The sequence below is a fragment of the Myodes glareolus genome, chromosome X, assembly GCF_982192425.1.
Source record: "Myodes glareolus chromosome X, mMyoGla1.1, whole genome shotgun sequence".
NCBI classification, from domain to species: Eukaryota; Metazoa; Chordata; class Mammalia; order Rodentia; family Cricetidae; genus Myodes; species Myodes glareolus.
In genome coordinates this window covers 103723105-103744133 of record NC_142053.1, presented here as the reverse complement: position 1 = coordinate 103744133, position 21029 = coordinate 103723105, and the positions used below count along the sequence as shown (strand labels likewise).

At 34.1% G+C, this 21029-nt stretch overlaps 1 protein-coding gene across 1 annotated transcript in view; it reads right to left on the bottom strand.

Moving 5' to 3' along the window:
* Positions 1-21029, bottom strand: part of Cfap47 (cilia and flagella associated protein 47) — a 274541-nt gene that overhangs the window by 209118 nt on the left and 44394 nt on the right. Inside the window, exons 17-21 of the mRNA XM_048427634.3 lie at positions 15877-15999; positions 15225-15356; positions 12886-12963; positions 9289-9433; positions 1680-1774 (exon numbers count right to left, since the gene is read on the bottom strand). Of these exons, the coding sequence (XP_048283591.3) occupies positions 1680-1774; positions 9289-9433; positions 12886-12963; positions 15225-15356; positions 15877-15999 (573 nt within the window). The remainder of the gene's footprint in view (positions 1-1679; positions 1775-9288; positions 9434-12885; positions 12964-15224; positions 15357-15876; positions 16000-21029) is intronic.

Sequence of the window (21029 nt, the reverse complement as noted above, 5' to 3'; positions counted from 1 at the left end):
GTTCCTTCCCATAACTTGAAGGTAAGAATCTATTGCTGAAGACAGAGCACACTTGACATAGAACCTGGAGGAATGGAGCTGGAACTGAGCTGGACATCTCCTCCCTGAGGACTACCTCTCATAATAGGAAAAGATGCTATAAAAGCTGCAAGGGGAGAAAAGTAATCAAGAGGCCCACCCAGAGGTAAAGTCTACAAAATCACAACAATGACTAGACCAGTTTGACATTCCCAATGATGCAAGAGTGGCACTATTTTTAAAGGGGTAACAAACAGCTGTCCAATTGTACTTAAGGTAGGTTTAATAGGAGGGAATTCCTGCCTGGTATTGCAAACCTACACTAGTACCCATGGCAAGAGAGGTCATAAAATCTAGAAGCAAACCTACAAGTGCCGTTTTCCTAAGCCAATATAATGTCTAACTATATTTAAAATATTTATCCTTATACTCACAGATGAGTACAATGTTTACCCCTCATCAAAGAATCTTCTTTTTGCATCAGATGTAGGCAACTAAAATGAGCCACAGCTTGTAGACATTCAGAGAATAAATGACAATGGGGTGACCATTCTCACAATTGGTATATCTACAAGGCTACCACAATACCTAAGGCTGAGGGAATATGGGGGGTAGGAAGACTTTAATTGTCAGAGAACTTGTATGGCTGTTAAATCGTGTTTCTAGACATAAAGCAAATTGCATTCATAATATCTAAACAATATATCTGCCTAAACATGACACATATAATGACAACACCAGCAGACACGTCAAGGTAGATGGGGGGGCGGGGGTAATTAGTATTGCATTCACTTAGTATTCACTTAGTAAATCATTTCCTGTAATTATTGGTACAAGTAATTTAGCTATACTGCTTCTTGTTTATTTGTTTTGTTTGACTTTTGATGTATAAATCTTACACTATGATTAACAAAAAGAAGCTCCCAAGGGCGGGAAAGATGACACAGCATACTGATTGCTCTTCCAGAGGACCTGGGTTCAATTCCCAGCACCCATATAGTAGCTAACAACTGTCTGCAACTCCAAGATCTGACATTCACACACAAACATAAGTGAAGGCAAAACACCAAAGCAAATAAGAATAAATTATTTTAAATAAAAGTCTCCTTACCATTTATATTTCAGAAATCTGAAAAGAAGCATACTACAACTTATTAAATTTAGCCAGAGATACCCATTTTTTTATGGTCACACTCTAATAAAGGTTCTTTCTTTTGTATTGAATGATTTTCCAGTTTAAAAAAATCATGGGCATCAAGGGAACAATATTAACTAAGCATCATAGAAACAACATCTTTTAATTGCTCATACCATTTTGGGGGATTCCAGATAATGATTCCAAAAATCACCTTCAAAAACAATTATAAAACGCAAGGTAGCTTGAATGTAAGTGGTTTTCTCATTAGTTGAACCTTATCATTCCTTTACCACATACCATACTTCAAATTTTGTAGTAAGTACAGCAAAGACAATCTAATCATAGTTCACCATGAATTAGACATATCTACTGATTATATTAATTCAAAGTTATAGCTATATATAGTCACAAATTAGAATAATGCCAATTCAAAGCAAAACTTAGGTGATATCTAATAGATTCCTAAAATAGCGAATCTGTAATCTCACTTGTATTCCACACCGTAACAGAAGACAGAACTTACTTCTATAGGAGAAAATGTTATGCCACATTCCACAGATGTGCTTTCCTCTACCTCTATGGCATACATATAAGGAACATCAGTATTTTTGAACTCTCCTATAAAAGAAGAACACAATTATAAGTCTATCTACGTATATGTATGTATATACTATTTAATGTGAACCCTAAAGATGTCATCATTATATTCATAGCAGTCAAAAGGCAAATACTGAAATACCAAAGGGTAAAGTCGGATAAAATTACTAGGTAAATAATGATTCTTCATACCAACTTTATAACACCAAATCTCAGATCAAAATATGCAACATAGAATCAGAAAGTAAATAATAAAATATTATCATAAAATTCTTCCAAAGTTGAATAAATATAGTAATATTCTGATGAAGGTGGAAAGGAATAAAGAGCAGGTCAAAGGAACTGACTTAGTCATTGGTCTCAGAATAGCTAATAAAGATCTGTGCAATGAAGGGGAAGCAAAGACAAACCAGGTCTTATTTGATCAATTGAAAAATCAAAAATTTACAAGAATATCAATTAATTGAAATGTCCAACATTTATTTCTGAGGAGACAGTTGAAATTTCATTTCAGAAACATACATATGTACATATGTATATCAGATGCATTAGTATTAACTATTGCTACCTTACTATTGTAGAGTCTCAAAGAATATTAGTCATTCAAAAACAAAATAATAAAAGGCCAAAAATTTCATAAGAGAAAAATTCTCATCAAAATGGGATTATTTCAAGAATAAAGATATGAGCAAATGCCTCAGGAGCAGGCCCAAGGCAGTGACTTCTGTGGGATCAGGCCAGAGCCAGGACCTCCATGGTACCAGGCACTACCCAGGGATATCCACAGGAGAAGGCCCAAGCCAGTGAATTCCCTGGGTGCTAGCCTGAGCCAGCAACCTAAGCAGGACCAGGCCCTAGCCAGTGATCTCCATGTGAGCAGTCCAGAGACAGCAACCTCCACAGGACCAGGCCTAAGGCAGTGACCTCCTTAGGAGTAGGCCCAACCAAGTGATCTCTGTGAAAGCTGGCCTGAATGACCACTGGAACTGCAGAACGACCTCCAGGGTGACAGAAACTGTAGCCCCCGACTCCACCATAAGCAGGAACCATCTGACCCTTGGATCCAGTGCCACCTGGAAGACTGATCACCAGAGACATATTCCCACCTACACCAATCAGAGGAAAAGTTGGGTAGAAAACAAGATATTCCATAACAGAACCAGATTTAACAAAAGAAACCAAGGCACAAACCCAGCCCTACACAAACACTAGAAGGAAAACCCCAATGCCAGGAAGTCAGCTACATCCACAAAAAAACATACAATACATGATCTCACAGCAGCAAATCCCAAAGAAGGAAACACACACACACACACACACACAAATTACCAACAAGGAAAACTAAAATAATAGGAACTAGCGATTACTATTAATACCCCATAATATAATATTGCTATCCCTTAATATAAATGAATTCAACTCACTGTTGGATATGAAAACAGAATCCCTCCTTCTGCTGCATACAAGAAACACACCTCAACCTCAAAGACAGACATTATCTCAGAGTAAAAGGTTGGGAAAATATTTTCCAATCAAAAAACCTAAGAAACAAGCTGGTGTAGCTATCCCAATAAGTAACAAAATAGACTTGAAACAAAAATCAATCAAAAGAGAAAAAGAAGACATTTTATATTTGTCACAGGAAGAATCCATCAAGGGGAAATCTCAATACTAAACATCTGTGCCTCAAATACATGGGTACTATCATATTAAAACAAAAACAAAACAAAACAAACACTACTAAAGCTTAAACCACACATTAAACCCCAAAAACTAATAGTGAGAGACTTTATCACCACTGACCAGGTCAGCCAGACAGAAACTTAACAGAGAAATAAAGGAACAAACAGATGTTATGGCTCAAATGGGATTTTGAGACATCTATAGAACATTCCATCCAAACATAAAAAAAAATATACCTTCTTCTCAGCACCTCATGGAACCTTCTCAAAAACTGATCACATACTAGGTAACAAAGCAAACTTCAAAAAAAGTTGTAATAACACCATGTATCTTACTGGATCACCATGGCTTATAATCAGAATTCAACAGAAACACTAATTTTTAAAAGCCCACAAACACATGGAAAATAAACAATGCTCACCTGAGTCACAAATAAATCCAGGAAGAAATAAAGAAAAAAAATTAAAGACCTCCTAAAATTCAACAAAAATGACCACACAACATACCAAAATTTATGGGACACAATGAAAGCAGTGTTAAGAGGAACGCTCATAGGATTAAATGTCTACATAAACAAACGGAAAAAATTCACACTAGTGAGTTAACAGAACATCTGAGAACTCTAGAACAAAAACAAGCAACGTTACTCAAGAAGACTAGACAGCAGGAAATAATCAAATTGAGAGCTAAAATCAACAAAATAGAAACAAAGAAACAATACAAAGAATTTATGAGACAAAGAGTTGGTTCTTGGTTCTTAAAGAAAATCAACAAAATAGACAAACCTTAATCCAAACTAACCAAAAGGCACAGAGAGAATATCCAAATTAACAAAATCAGAAACAAAAAGTGTAACATAACTACAAACATGGGGAAAATTCAGAGAATCATCAGGACATATTTTGAAAACCTATACTCCACAAAATTGAAAAATTTTAAAGAAATGGACAATTTCTTTATAAATACCACGTTCCAAAAATTAAATCAAGACCAGATAAGCAAATTCAATAGATCTATAACTGCTAAAGAAATAGAGTCATCAAAATCTTCCGAACCAAAAAAAGCCCAGGACGAAATGGTTTCAGCGTAGTATTCTACAAGATTTTCAAAGAAAAACTAATACCAATACTCCTCAAATTGTTTCACAAAATAGAAACAGAAGGAACATTGCCAAACTCTTTTTATGAGGCTGCAATTACCCTGATACCCAAACAACACAAAGACATTACTGAGAAAGAGAATTACAAACCAATCCCACTCATGAACATTGATGCAAAAATATTCAATAAATACTGGTAAACCTATTCCAAGAACACATCACAAAAATCATCCACCATGGAACATACTTAAACATAATAAAGGCAATATACAGCAGGCAAATAGCCAACATCAAACTAAATGGAGATAAATTCAAATTGATCGCACTGAAATCAGGAGTAAGACAAGGTTGTCCACTCTCTACATATCTATTCAATATGGTTCTTGAGGTATTAGCTAGAGAAGTAAGACAACAAAAGGAGATCAAGGGAATAAAAAGTTGTAAAAGAAGCAGTCAAACTCTCGCTATTTGCTGATGATATGATAGTTTCATAAGTAACCCCAAATATTATACCAAGGAACTTCATCTCATGAACACTTTCTGTAATGTGGCAGGATACAAGATTAACTCAAAAAAAATCAATAGCCCTCTTTTACACAGATGATAAATTGGCTGAGAAAGAAATCAGAGAAACATCACCCTTCACAATAGCCACAAATAGCATAAAATATGTTAGAGTAACTCTGACCAAACAAGTGAAGACCTGTACGACAAGAACTTTAAATCTTTGAAGAAAGAAACTGAAAAAGACACCAGCAAATGGAAAGATTCCCCATGCTTTTACCTTATCGTTCGTTCTTGGTTGTTCAGACTTGAAATAAACACACAGAAACTATATTATTTACAATAATGTTTGGCCAATACCTTAAGTGTCCATTTAGCTAGCTCTTATCCATTTCTATTAATCTATCTAGAACCAAGTGACTTTGCCTCCCTGGCAAGGTTCCGGCACAACTGTCTCATGCGGTGATTATATGGTGTCTCACTGACTCGGCCTACTCTTTCTCTATATCTTTTACAGCCTGGCAATCTTCTGTTGAGCCATTGGCGAAAACCAGCTTCTTTATTAAGCAATGGCAAAAAACATATTCATAGCATATAGAATGGAATCACACATCACTCTTAGGTATATAGAATTACCATAGTAAAATAGCAATCTTACCAAAAGTAATCTAGAGATTCAATGCAATGTCCATCAAAATCCATCAAAATTCTTCACAGACTCCAAAAGAACAATACTCAACTTCATATGGAAAAGCAAAAAACTCATGATAGCCAAAACAATAATTTCTGGAGGAATCACAATCCCTGATTTCAAACTCTACTGTGGAGTTATATAGTACTTAAAACAGCATGGTATTCGTATAAAAGAAAGACAGGAGTACCAATGGAACTCAATCAAAGATCCAGATATCAATCCCCCCACCTATGAACACCTGATTTTTGACAAAGAAGCAAAAAATATAAAATGGAAAAAGAAAGCATATTTAATAAATGGTGCTGGCATAACTGGATATCAACATGAAGAATGAAAATAGATCCATATCTGTCACCATGCACAAAACTCATGTCCAGATGGATTAAAGACCTCAACATAAAACCAACCACACTAAACTTAATAGAAGAGAAAGTGCAAAGTACACTTAAACGCAATGACACAGGAGATCACTTACTAAATAAAACCCCAATAACACATAGACTGAGAGCAACAATTAATAAATGGGACCTCCTAAAACTGACAAACTTCTGTAAAGCAAAAGACAAGGTCAAAAAGATATAATGGCAGCCTACACAATGAGAACAGATCTTTATAAACCCCACATTGAACAGAAGGCTGATATACAAAACAATTAACTCGCCCCCCAAGCACTTCTTTCCATCTGTGGGGTCCTTAGATCTACCACCACAGCCTACTCCAGGGTGGAGAGGATCTGAGAGACTCCAGTGCTGAGGGGACCTAAGAGATGGCAGACCAAGAAAAACCCCCAAGTACACAGGCAGCCACAGCAAAGATTGGACCAAGCCGCCAAGACTCTCCTAACAGCATTTGAAGGAAGAGATGGGCAGGTGCCAATGCAAGATTTCCTCCAACAATCTGAAAAACAACATGTTAACACCAGAATTCACTGGTAGATCTGGCTATTTTCTTAGTAAAGTTAAAAAAAAAAACAAGTAGATTTCCATCTACTTAACAGTTCAAATGAGACTACCAATTACCCATAGGACACAAGAAGATGCAACAAGTTTAAAAAGACAGTAAGACTACAAGGAGCATTGAGAAAGGGTGTATATTATTCTAGGAGAATGCAAATTCAGTGCTATTGAGATGTATGATATAGTATGGCTTCAAAACACAGTCTATGGTGACTACACTGACCAGAAACTATAATGAAAAGGTCAAGTTGTACATAAATGTATGTAAACATTACTTTCCCCAAGTCACTCTATCAAATACTATTTAAAGAATTTTGTTGGAAAGCAATAAGGTGAAAAATATAGTCATTTATCTCTTAAAATATTTATAAAATAAATTTTCAGAATGGTTTTTAAAAGTGTTTCATTGTTACTACCTATTAAAATCAACTAATGTGCTTTGTTTACTTTGTGCAGCCTGTTGCTCTGAAACCCTGCTATTGATAAAAGGAAACTGATAGAGCTTTTTAAATAGAGAAATGTGATCAAATCTTTGAATGCAATTCTCTGTGGAACAGGTATAAGGAGAAATGGTTGAAAACAGAAATGCATTTGAAATGATAACTTAGTGTCCTTGAAGAGAGTCTTGAACGAGAGGCAAGCCAACTATAAGAAAAGCACTTTGGCAGGCAGCTTGCCAAAAATTGTCAAGAAGAATTGAGTAATGGAACAAAGAGGCATGGGTACCCATGATAAAGTGTCAAAAGGCTAATACTTGGTTCAGCATATGTATTTTAATAAATGAACATAGATTTCATGTAGATTCCTAACAGTCTACTCTAAATTGTCTTGGACAACTAAATGAGATATTCAAACACAGAGTGCCTAATTAATTATGATCTGACTATAACATTTTCTTCTTATAACTGAACTCTCAACTACCTGAATCTTAGAATCAAAATTCAGAAATGACTGGAAGTTCCCCCCTCATCCTCAATACATGCATCTACTGTATCATCAGGTCAGATAATTCCTTTTTTCTCTGTATTTGTACTCTCTTCCTTCCAATTGCATCCACAGCTATCACCACTTTTCAGTCTTGTGGCTACTGTATCTATCTCCCTATCTTCCTCCCAGCACCTTATCAATTGAACTCCATAAGAAAAACCCAAGTCTAATTATGCCATTGCCTGCATGTAAATGCTGTAATTGTACTTCTTACGTCTAAGATAAAAGTCCACAAAGGCTTTAATCCCAATACCTGAGAGGCAGAGACAGACGGCTCTCTTCAAGACTAGCCTCATCTACAGAGGGAATTCCAAACCAGCCAGGCTACAAGCCTGGCTCATAAAATAAAAAGAATCTGCAAAGCACCTTCATAAATTTGGCCTCATGTTCCAATTACAAATCACAGTAACTCCTTACTAGGACTTTACTCCCATTCCTCCACATATATCCTTGTTCATATTCTTTCAATTCCTTAAGATGTGTAATAAGTATCAATGTTCTGATAACTGAGTCTGGACTAGGTTCTCAACAATGTATATTGCTTTAATACAATAGGAGGAACTGTCTTGCATTATTAGTCATGTCATATGGTAAAAACTGATTTTTGACTTACTTATTGTTATAGGTAGCCACCATTTATCACCTTGACCTAATATTCATATTTCTTTGCTTTATCTTGACTTCTCCAAAACAATAAGTCAAGCTTCCTTGCTACTTCTCCTGACTAAGTTCCACCACAGAAAGCACCAGCAAAAACAGTCCAAAGCAGGCAGTGAGAAAAAGTCAAATATTTATCCTTTTACTCTTTCACAAGTCTTGGTTGCAGTTCTACCAAAGGCTGCATTGCTTTGTCACTGTAGTACTTAATAAGCTGTGTTGTTGTCCATAATATCATCTTCTCCTAGATTGTCAATATACTTTTTCCTCTTGTTCCTTCAGGATTAGAGATAACAGCAGCTTCCACTCACTTTCTGTTTCTTTTCATACTGCTCTAGACTCCACACACAATTCATTTTCTAAGATCTAGTTAAACCCTTTCAGTGATTCATCTACTTGTTGCTGAGATTCTAACAGATAACCTTACTTTTCACTTCTTAAGATCACAGAAGAAGTCTTAGTTACCTTATATATTTAGTCTAATGTTTAGTCTAAATTGGAATTTACCAGCTACTTACTGATGGAGAAGTAACTAAGCCAACTGGAAGAATATACTTTGTGGAGGAGGATTAGTTACTAACTTCTGAATTAAAAAAAAAGAAACAATAAACACATAAAAAGTATATATTCATTTAAGCCAAAATAAATATAATGACTCCTGACATGAGTAAACAAAGAGGGAAGACTGCATATAATTTTGAGAATATAAAATTAACAATTATATTTTCAGTTATAGCATAATCATTTATATGCCATAATTGCTATATGAAGCTAATTAATAAAAACAACTATGTATCATTATATCAAAGTGTTCGAATAATACAACATATTTAAAGTAATAAAATCATAACAAATATAACATAACTGAACTGCCATTGTCATATGTTTTTAACGATTATACCTTAGATAATTTAAAGCTACTTTACTTTATATTATTGCAGTATAAAACATATACCTGCATTTCCCTTAAAATCCATTGCAAAAAGTGGAAAGTCTTTTAGATTAAACTCCACTTTGGCCCGTGTCACACCTTTGTTTTTTATTAAAAATGGAATAACTTCTGTAGTGCCAACATAGGTGCCACTGAAATTAAATACATTCTAAAATCAAAAAAGGAAATAAAAATTAGAAAGTAGAACAATGTTTTACAAATATGTATAGTCAAATTTGCATTTTGATATTTGTCAAGGTGATTAACTCCCAAATGTATCTCTATAAAACTTTTATCTTTCTCTTCCCTATATACTATATGTAAAATGCCAAAACCCGATAAACCTGTTCTTCAACCTCTTTACTAGATTGTATCTGTTTGATAATAGTATGTAGTCAAATGCAATATAGTTTCTATATTTTTATTTTCAAAAATTCTTCCCTTCAATAAATGAGTCACAAACTCCCTCATTTATATTCCCTACCATCAACAGGACAAGGTTCAAGTTCTTTGGCAGTACTCAAAGTTTTCCAAGTCCTTCAGTGTCCCATATTCTAGCTTCATCTAAGTTCTTTGCTCATTCTAAAACACTATTTCAGTAAGCTTTGATTTTGAATTTCAAACTAACACTAGATATTTCAACCTTAATCATGGTGTCTCTACTGCCAGGAAGCCCTTTCTCCAAAATATAGTAATCTCAAAAGCTCAAATAAACCACAATTAATTACACTGTGGTAAGGGTGATTTATTCCTTATGCTTACCTTCCTGGTGACATCACAGCATCTGTTCAGATACCTGATTCTTATATTTAAGAACAGGATTCATTTTCAAAGACAAGCACATGTCTTTTTGTCCTTGTGTGTATCCATGTCTGTATGGGCACTAGATGCTTACTGAGTGTACATGATGAACTCCTGTTCATATACCAAGTATGTGACTCACTCACAAACTTCTGCAAGGGACCTCATTATAGAGTTACTATAAGATCAATTCCTTAGCAAATGAAGCACGCAGACCATTAAAACGACACAGTAACAACAGTTTTGTAATACTGTGTAAAATATTTTATTACTATCAAAGACAATTGTTTCATTTAAAATATCAACCTATTTCATACAAAATAGTAGAAAATTAATAAATTTTGATGTTTTCTAAACATATACACACTACTTTTCTTATTCCTTGATTATATGCTCTTTTAATTAAAATTCATAATTGTTATTAGCAAACAAAATTAGTGTTGCACCTACCTCTTACTACAAAGTTCTTAAATGCATTTCTATGATGTCATATTACTATTGTTGTTGTTACCACTATTACTTAGAAAAGATTTTCATAAAAAGTCAAAGCTGGTATATAATTTTTAATCCTTCAACATTAGCCTAGTGAATGTTACAATCACCAAAATTGGAGAGTAAATTATTTTTAAGAAAGAGCTATAAATCTAAATTTTAAAATAATAACGGCTTACTGATAAATACAAATAAAGTAATATAACTTATTCTATTAATAGTAATGTGTAATGTGTGCCCCAAAACGGACTTTGAATGAGAAAATAGAGTAATAAAATCCTCAATGTTCAATGTTTCCCAAAGAGTATACTATATGAAAAGGAAAGGTAGTATTGAATTTTTCATTTTCCCTTTTAATGAAATGTAATATTTTTCACACACAACACATCCTGATTATGGTTTCCCTTTTTTATGCTCCTATGAATTCTTCTGCATGTCCCCTCCAATCTGGATTTACCCCACTTCTGCTTCCCATTAGATAATAAAATGAATTCTATAGGAAAAAATAAAATACAATTAAATTATAGTAAGCCAAAAACATTAGAATTGGGCAAAGCAATCAGAAATATAAAAGCCAAGGAACAAGCACAAGAAACAGAGGTCCGCTTGTTCACACACTAAAGAATCCAATAAAACCAACAAACTGAAAACCAAGACACATATGCAAAGGACCTGCTGCAGAACAATACAGGCCTCCATGGTGCATGTTGCCTAGGTCTCTGTGAGTTCTATGTTGATCATGTTGATTTAGAGGCCCTTGTTTTCTTGGTGCCCTCCATCCCCTCTGGCTCTTCATCTTCAATAATCACCACAGTTTTAAATAAGCTGGATGCCTGTTGATCTATGGATCTCAGGCTTTTATCACTGAACAAACAATAGGAATCAGAAACTAAGGCCTGACATTGAATTTTTGTTGTACAATTAAAGTACAGACTGACACTGAGGTACTGTGGCAGCCAGTTAAGTTATATAATCAATGTATTTTATAATTTAGCATAATAATGGTACCAAATAATGGGGAAACAATTGCAAGAAAAAAGTTGCGAAGAATCTAAAATAATAAAATAATAGCTTATGGTAAAAGGGCTCTCAGAGTATAAGAAATTGATAATATCTTACAAATGTCACAATGGAAGAATATGAAGGACTTTTTGTCAATGCCTAATAAAGGCTTCTTTGGGTAAATGGATCAGAACATATCCTTTCGAGCACTGTTTTAAAAAAAAAGGTGTGTATATGTACGTGTGTGTGTGTACGACTGTCTGTTTGCCTGTGTGTGCGTCTGCGTGAATATATGTGTGTCAGTGAGTATGCACAATATCAATTGTAGAACAAGTACTATTTATGTATAGATAATAATTTGAAAAACTGATGTCAGTATAGGTCAGAATCAAGACTATGTGAGGAATCTATATTCATTAGATATACTCATTAGATGAACCTTTTACATATCATAATACAATTTACAGCACACTGAAAAATGGAGCAAAAAAATAAATGTAATATGATATTTTAGAAATTATCTCATGGGGACTAGAGAGATGGTTCAGCAGATAAGAGCACTGGCTGTTCTTCCAGAGGTCCTGAATTAAATTCCCAGCAACCACATGGTGGCTCACAATCATCTATAGTGGGATCTGATGCTCTCTTCTGGGATAAGGCCATATATGTGGATAGGGCACTCATATACATAAAAGAAATAAATAAATTTTATGAAAACAAATAAACAGGGAATAAAAGGATGCAAAATAAAAGGAATTGACTTGTGAAGAAAAACATGAACAAATACTACATTCCAGGAAGCTTTGTACCTAAGAATATGACCTGACATGGCAACAGTGGTAACAGTAACAAGAGCCAGAAATAAATAGATGGAAGAACAATGAAATGAAGACTAATCATAGTATGTTCATATAAATAATCTTTATGTAACAGTGATAAAAAATCCAGTATAGTTTCATACAACCTAAATCAATATTAGAAACACAATATTCAGTTAAAGACAACGAACGCTTTTTTGTCATAAAACCTAACCAAATAAATTAAACCAATACTTCAGACGGTTATAGGTGAAGGATCATCTCTTATGAAGGAGAGAACATAATGACACCATTTTAATACTACTGACAGTTTTCTCACACCTAAGTTCAATGTTTTCTTCTTAAAAATTTCAGTATCCTGCTTCATCGGTTACATTTATATTACATGTATTAACTAATATATGCAAAATTACTACACAGACAGGTATCTATAAACATTAATGGACTGACGAGGGACACGTCACCATCACACCCATAAATTAAGCAAAGGAGCAAGGGGCATACTCACAGGTAAGATTTCAACATCAGCAATTTCAACAGATCCACCAATCCTAAGATCTATAACATTTGCATGGTGAATAGCAACCTTATTTAAGAGAAATAGAAAATCTGGTAAATATTATATTAAAATATAATCATATATAGATGAAAAATCCCATGCCCCCTCATATGGCACTTTATAATGCAAATTATATATATATATGCATATATGTGTGTGTATGAATGTATGTGTGTATACATATTCTTAATATATTATGACAGTTATTAGTACTTTTCTTCTTTGGCAAATTGATACTGCTTGCAAACTTAGTTTTCAACCATTAGAAATCAAATAGCTTATGAATTGGAATGGGAGAGTAATGTGTATTTGACTAGACCTGACTATAATTCTCTGTAACTCATTTTTTCTTATCAAATTACAACAGATTACTCAAAATAACAAAAGTATGGTTGAATGATAAATACTTTATTCCATAGAAATATGCTAACAGACACAGTATCCGCAAATACAAGTCAAAATTGTTGTTTAGAACTAATGTAATACTTAATTATACTATGTTCTTTTTAAATATTTGGTATACTATGGTATAACTCTCTCAAGAAACTTAATTTCAAAATACAGAAAATTAACATTCAGAAGGGTCAATGTTTTCTCTTTGGGGGTCCATATATTTGAATGCATAATTAAACCTGACCTATAGCCTGCCTGAATATTGAGTCTTCAACAAGAAGATTAAGATAGTAAACAAAAATCAAATAACTTCAAAGAACAAGAATGTCTAATGGGACCATGCAGGAGTAGGGGAAAGGGACAACGAGTTCTGTCTAGGGAGAGAGAGAGACTCGGACAAAGGTGCTCTGATAGAGAAAATGGAAAAATTAGAGGGGTGGGTTCTAACTGAGGCAGGGAGTGGGCAATACAGAGGGACGGAAAGAGCAGAGGTAAAAGCCATAGAGAATCATTTTACATATGTGCATTGAAGTACACATACTATACACCCACACTCAAATATATATATGTACATATGCATGTTCTCATACAGATTATTACATGTGAGATATATATATATATATATAGTAATATATATCACATATATGATAATGCTAATGCTCTCCTCAGGAAACAAAGACAATATAACAGAAACCTAGATCCAAGCAGGGTAAAATTCCCTTTGAGTTGTTGTTGAATGGAGTCTACAAAACTTCCAAAACAACATGGTTGCCCTCCAAAACTTGACAGTAAGATTTGGTTGCTGAAGATACCGTGCATTTTGGTTATAGCACTGAAGGAATTTAGTTGGACCTGACCAGGAAGCCTCCCCCTGGGGACTAGCTCTCATACTTATTGCAAGGTGCTATACAAGCTACAAAAAAGAGAACCAAACAGCAGTCCTACCCAGCTGTGATGCCTACATACCACAATGGCCTGACTGGAAATATCCCCAGTAGTGCACAGTGGTACTATTGTATTAGGGGTGACTGACTTAAGACCCACTTAATGGAAAGAATTCATGTCTGGTACTGGGAACCAAACCAACTATCCAAGTATGGAAATGTCATAGACTCTAGAGAACAACCCACTATGGTCACTTTCCTAAACCAGAACAATTCTAAGTCCTTTCTAAATATTTAGGCTCAAACTCAGAGATAAATATATTTCACTCTTCATTTTTAAAAGCTATTTTGTAGTAGATGGAGACTATTATAAAAATTTATAATTGGTTAAAATATAGAGAACATCTGATCATGGGAGTCTATCTGCAACACAACCCTTACACCTAAGGCCCAGGGAACATCACGGTAGAGGAAAGAGAAAGATGCTAAAAGTCAGAGGATCTGAATGTCTACTGCAAACCCATTACTACTTTTTCCTAATTTCCCTAATACCATGGAGAAAAATTCATCTGTTTTTATGAGAACAGTGAGGATGTGTCAAATCATTCAATTTTATGTCAAAGTACCTCATGTTGATTGGTAGGTATTCACTTCAACTTAGAGGAATCTTCAGCTATCAGATTTCTTGAAAATAAAATTTCAGAAACTTCTGTCCAAGTCCTGTTATCAATTGTTTTTTATATAACAGGTATAGTTGCTACTTTTAGACCTCTAAAACCTACATATTTAGTTTAATTCAAATTTTTTTAAAAAATTAACTTACTTTTGTACTTCAAAATTCCATTATTATTGATGAAATAAGTACATTTTCTAATAACAAATGTAATTATTTTATTGTTCTCATTATTGTAAATATTTATAAAATATTACATATATACACATAGACACATATCTGTAAATATATATACACTTACATATACAAATGCAAAGAGAAAGAATGAACAAATATACCTTTGCTCTCGTATCAAATTTTTCAGCCACGGTGGGTGTAGAGGAGATATTAAGAACAGTTATTCCCCCAAATGGGATTATTCCTTCTGATGGAACAATATTAATGGTAGGCAAAAGGCTTTGATCACAAACCTGTAATTAAAAATTGGTAAGTTGCTACACTGTTTACAAAGGAATTATATCAAAAGCTTTACAGGGAAGCATCTATAGTACTATCTACAAAGAGGCTCACTGAGCATAAGACATGAGGTGATTTTGCAATAGGATTTGACTATATCATTTGAACTACAACTAATTACTTCCATCTAGACCTTGTTGCTACCATGACAGTCGTGAATACAAAGTGAAAAGAAAAGAAAAGGCATAATTGACTACGCAGCATAACATTACTTAGTAATTATATTTAAAACATTGTTTGCTTTTTTTCTTTTAATAAAATAAAATGATACGAAAAAAAGGGAAAATTATAAGTTGGGAAAGTGGAACAAACTTGACAAAATGTACTCAGAAAATCTACTTATAATAACTTGATCACTTCTTTGAATCAATTGCTAAATAGCAAAGTATTACCCTTGCAGTATATTTGGAACAAATTGATTCAAATCATTCTATAATTTGATCCAAATAAGAAGAGACAAGAATTCTGCATTACCTTGAAATAAGCATGGTTTTGCCCTATATTATGAAGAATGGCTTTCCTCCAAGTAGTTAAACCTTGAGGACTATTACTGAACAGTATTCTTGGCTCTAAAAAGGTGACTTTAGTATGTCCAACCTGGTAATAAAAGGAAGAAAGAGAGAAATTATCAAAATAATAGCAAATAAAACAATTCAAATTATTAGCTTGAAAAATTAAATGTAAACATCTATCAGCTCTACTATATATATATATATGTATATATACATGTGTCTATACATATAAACATTTAAATCTATAAATAGAAACTTTTATGAATTGATCTCATGTGTTCTGTTTATAGCTTGGAAAGGTCTTAATATGAAAAAGAAATAAAGGCAAATATTCCTCATTGGAAAAGAGAAAAACATAATGAGAGAACAAAAATATATACATATAACTGTAAATTTAACTTTATGGAGGATTTGAAAATATAAAAGGTAAGTAGATATTGCTGAATTAATACAAAGAAAATTAGAATACAAAATCTAAATATTACTCCACCAAAGTGCTGGTGGTCAATAATTTACTGGTAGAATACTTCTCTAACTTGTGTGAAGCCCTGGGTGTGATCCCCAGTCATACCACAACACACACACAATATGTTCCAAATTTGTCGAAGGAAGAGTGACACTATCCCCTATGTCACAGGTGATGCCTAGTCTAAGAAATGTATTGATATTCTGACAAATCACTGAAGGGCTCTCAGCTCTCATTAGGTCAACTATGTACAACATGTTATTGTGCTACACAACAGAATTCAAAGGTCATCTAAATACAGGAAACAAGTTACGAAAAATCAAATCACCCATACATGCTTCTACTAGAAGTTATATTCATAGTGTTTAATACACAGATAATGTGCACTTGGCCTACATGAGAATGGGGACATACTTCACTTTGATACAATTATGCAAGCACAGGGATTTTGCTCCTCCTTCCAAGAAACACATTTCACAGAATTAATAAATCATACAATACTATTTTCAAATATGGCCATTTTACAAGTTTACAGTAGTAAAGGTAAATAATCAGGCACCAACTATAACTATAATACATTTTGTACAAGTAATATTGAATTGAGTATACTTTGCATTAGACTTTATAATGGCATCATAAAATGTTATATAAGACTTTAGTACATTCTTAATATTATTTTAAAACATAGTTTTTGTAAGTGGAATAATAAACTTTCAAACTAAGCTAAAACAGAAATAAAAGTAAATCAGATTTTTATAGCTATATGATAAACCTTAATTATCATTTTATTTAAACATTTTATTTTCCTCCATCTTGTTTTCTCCAGAGTAAACTTGAAAAGTTTTACCTAAAATGACCCAATTTACTAATAATTATCTGTTATTTCCTTATGTAATTATCCCATAGGTTTTTTTTATCATTTAATAGTTTGGTTATTTCATTCTTATTGACTCATAGGATAGAGAATAGATAAAACAAATCTCACTAATGAGGGTGACATTAAAGGCTATGGAGGCAGTCAGATCTGGAATAAACCATTTGTGAACTTGTATTAATTACTTAAACACTATAGTAATTCAATTCTTCACCACTAACAACGTATATGAATATATACATTAAATGCCTCAGAATTTTGTAGGGATGAGGCAAAAAACAAAAGTTAGCATGGAACTTGACACATAGTAGCTGCTCAATAAATAGTATCTATATTAATGCCAAATCCATACTTAGTCATTTTTGTATGTTAGTGAAGAATAGGCATAGGTCAACTATGTGAGCAAAGTACAATATTAAAGTTGTTAGATAGAATTACATAAACAGATAAATACTGTGCAACTGTTCACTAAAAGAGAGTTTCAATAACGGAAATGAAACACATTAAACATTTATAATAACACATTTTCTAATTAGCTATGTAAACATAAGTGACAGTACATTCACCCAAATAGGATACTCTTCAAAGAGGACAATGAGTAATCTACAAACAAATGTGTCAGCATAGACTAGTGCTACAAACCTAATTATTACAGGAAGGCATACATGCAATAATGCAGTTTGACTATGTGGACATAAATTTTAGGCCATAAATATGAAGAAAGCAATAACTTTTGGAGGAATATGGTTATGGGAAATGTGGCCTGGGGAAGGGGTTGTTATTTTGTTATGCTCATCATATTCTGTTTCTTGATTCTTGGATATCTGAGCTAGTGCCTCATTCATAATAGGCAAGTAGTTCTATGAACTAGCTAAAATAATTATTACATTAATTCAATTTTTATGTGTATTTATAAGTCAAGACAACTGTATAGCCAGATAATTTGTAATGAACAAGATAAAAATCACATTCAAGAGAAATAATTACAGGCTCCAACACCCCTATCCCATCGATTGGACCCTGTAAGCTACAAGTCCCACTCCACCTCGAGACCCTTCTATCCACATGACCTCAGAGGAACTTTGAAGAAAAGGCTGCAACTACACAGAGAGAACCAAAAGGTGAATGATTCATTCAGCAGAGCACTCCACTCTCTAGGCCTTCCATACCTTGGCAAAACCCCAGGCCCCTCCCTGCTTCAGATTCTCTAGCCAGCTTCAGATTCTCTAGCCAGCCAGCAAGCAAGCTTACAGGAGGTAGGGTGCTCCAATATTTCCATCTCATTGATCAGACCCTGTAAGCTACAAGTCCCACTCTGCCCCCAAACCCTCCTTTCCCCCCACTACCTAAGAGGACCTCTGAAGCACAGGCTGTGACAATAGACCAAGAGAACTAACAAAGAGAGCAGACTAATAGTGGACCAAGAAAGCAGGCTAAGATAAATAAGAGAGGCTACCTAGGACACAGCAACATTACAGAGCAGAACAAGAACAATTCCCAAAGACACAGATAGCCACTGCTAGGATTGAACCAAAAGGCAAAGACACTGCTAGCACCAATTGGAGGAATAGATGGGTAGGTGCCAATGCAAGAATTCATCCAACAACCTAAAAAGCAACATGGTAACACATGAATCCAGTGCTCATATAATGGGAAGACTTGATCATCCAAACCCAGAAGAAGCAAAAGATAATGATCTTAAACATAATTTTATGAAGATGATGGAGACGTTTAAAGAGGAAATGAAAAATTCCATTAAACAAATAGAAGAAAAAACAAACAAAAATTGGAAGAAAACAATAAATCTCTCAAAGAAACCCAAGAAAACCAAAAAAAAAATCAAACAGGTGAAGCAAACAGTTCAAACAGTTCAAGACTTGAAGACTAAATAGAGGCAATAAAGAAAACACAAACCAAGGTAATTCTAGATATAGAAAATCTGGATAAACCAATTGGACTACAGTGGCAAGCATAACCAAAAGAATACAAGAGATGGAGGAGAGACTCTCTGATGTTGAAGATACTATAGAGAAAATAGATTCATTGGTCAAAGAAAATGTTAAATCCAAAAAAAAAATTCTTAACACAAAACATCTAGGAAATCTAGGACACCATGTAAAGACCAAATCTAAGAATAATAGACAGCAGAAGTCCAGCTCAAAGGCACAAAAAATATATTCAACAAAACCATAGAAGGATATCCATATGAAAGTACAAGAAGTTTACAGAACACCAAATAGACTTGATAAAGAAAAAAAAAATGTTTGCTCACCATATAAGAATCAAAACACAAAACATACAGAATAAAGTAAGAATATTAGGAACTGCAAAGATAAAAAGTCAAGTTACAGATAAAGACAGACCTATCAGAATTACAACTGACTTCTCAATAAACCATGAAAGCCAGAAGGTCCAATACAGGTGTTCTGTAGACACTAAGAGGCCACAGATGCAAGCCCAGACAGCTATAACCAGCAAAAACTTCAATCACCATCAATGGAGAAAACAAGATACTCCATGACAAAACCAGATTTAAACAATACCTATCCACAAATCCAGCCCTACAAAAAGTACTAGAAGAAAAACTTCAACCCAAAAAAAGTTAGCTTGGCCCACAAAAATACAGGCAATAGATAACCTCTACCAGCAACCCCCAAAAAAGGGAAACACACAAACACTACCACCAAAAAATAACAGGAATTAACGATCACTGATCATTAATATCTCTTAATATTAATGGACTCAATTCACCTATAAAAAGTAACAGACTAAAGGAATGAATATGAAAGCAGGATCCATCCTTCTGCTGTATAAAAAAGCACAATTCAACCTCAAAGATAGACATTACTTCACAGTAAAGGACTGAGAAAAGATTTTCCTATCAAATGGGACTAAGAACACAAGTGGGTATAGCTATCCTACATCTAACAAAATAGACTTCAAAATAAAATTAGTCAGAAGAGATGGAGAAGGACACTTCATATTCATCACAGGAACAATACATCAAGATGAAGCCTAAATCCTGAAAATCTATGCCCCAAATACAAGAAGATGAGTCTTATTAGTTTCTTTTCTGCCTCTTGATAAAACACCATACACATGGCAATTTAAAGAAGAGTTTATTTGGCTAGGATTCCAAAGGAATAGGAGTTAATCATGGTGTGTGGTCATGGCAACAATCAGGATTGACAGCAGGAGCAAGAACCTTAAAGCTTACATCATTAATCAATAAATCTTGAACTCACTTTTTAGCCAAAGCAGGTCTCTAACATATTATGACCTTGTATCTCGGCATCTAAATTTGATGTGGGATTCCCCTCTATATGCTACAAATATTACTGGTGAATAAAGAAGTTGCTTTGGGCTTATTGCAGTGCAGAATAGGGCAAGACAGGAATTGTAAGCAAATAGAGGAGGAGAGAGTATACAGAGTCAGAGAAGCCATATAGCTGTCGCAGGAGACAGACACCAGAACTTTACTGGTAGGCTGCAACCTAGTTGCAGAATACAAAAGGAATGGGTTAATTTAAGGTACAAGAGCTAACTAGGAGTACGCTAGAGTCATTAGCCAAGCAGTGTTGTAATTAAAATAATTTCAATGTTATTATATCATGTCTCAGCACCCGGGAAACGAACAAGCTGTCTGCCCCAACATAAAGTATCTGGGACTATACACCTCCACCACCAAGTCTGTTGAATATTTGTTAAGTAATTCAAGTGTTTTGCCCAGTGTGACAGTACAGAATATAGTAGAGAGGGCCTTGGTCCTTCATCA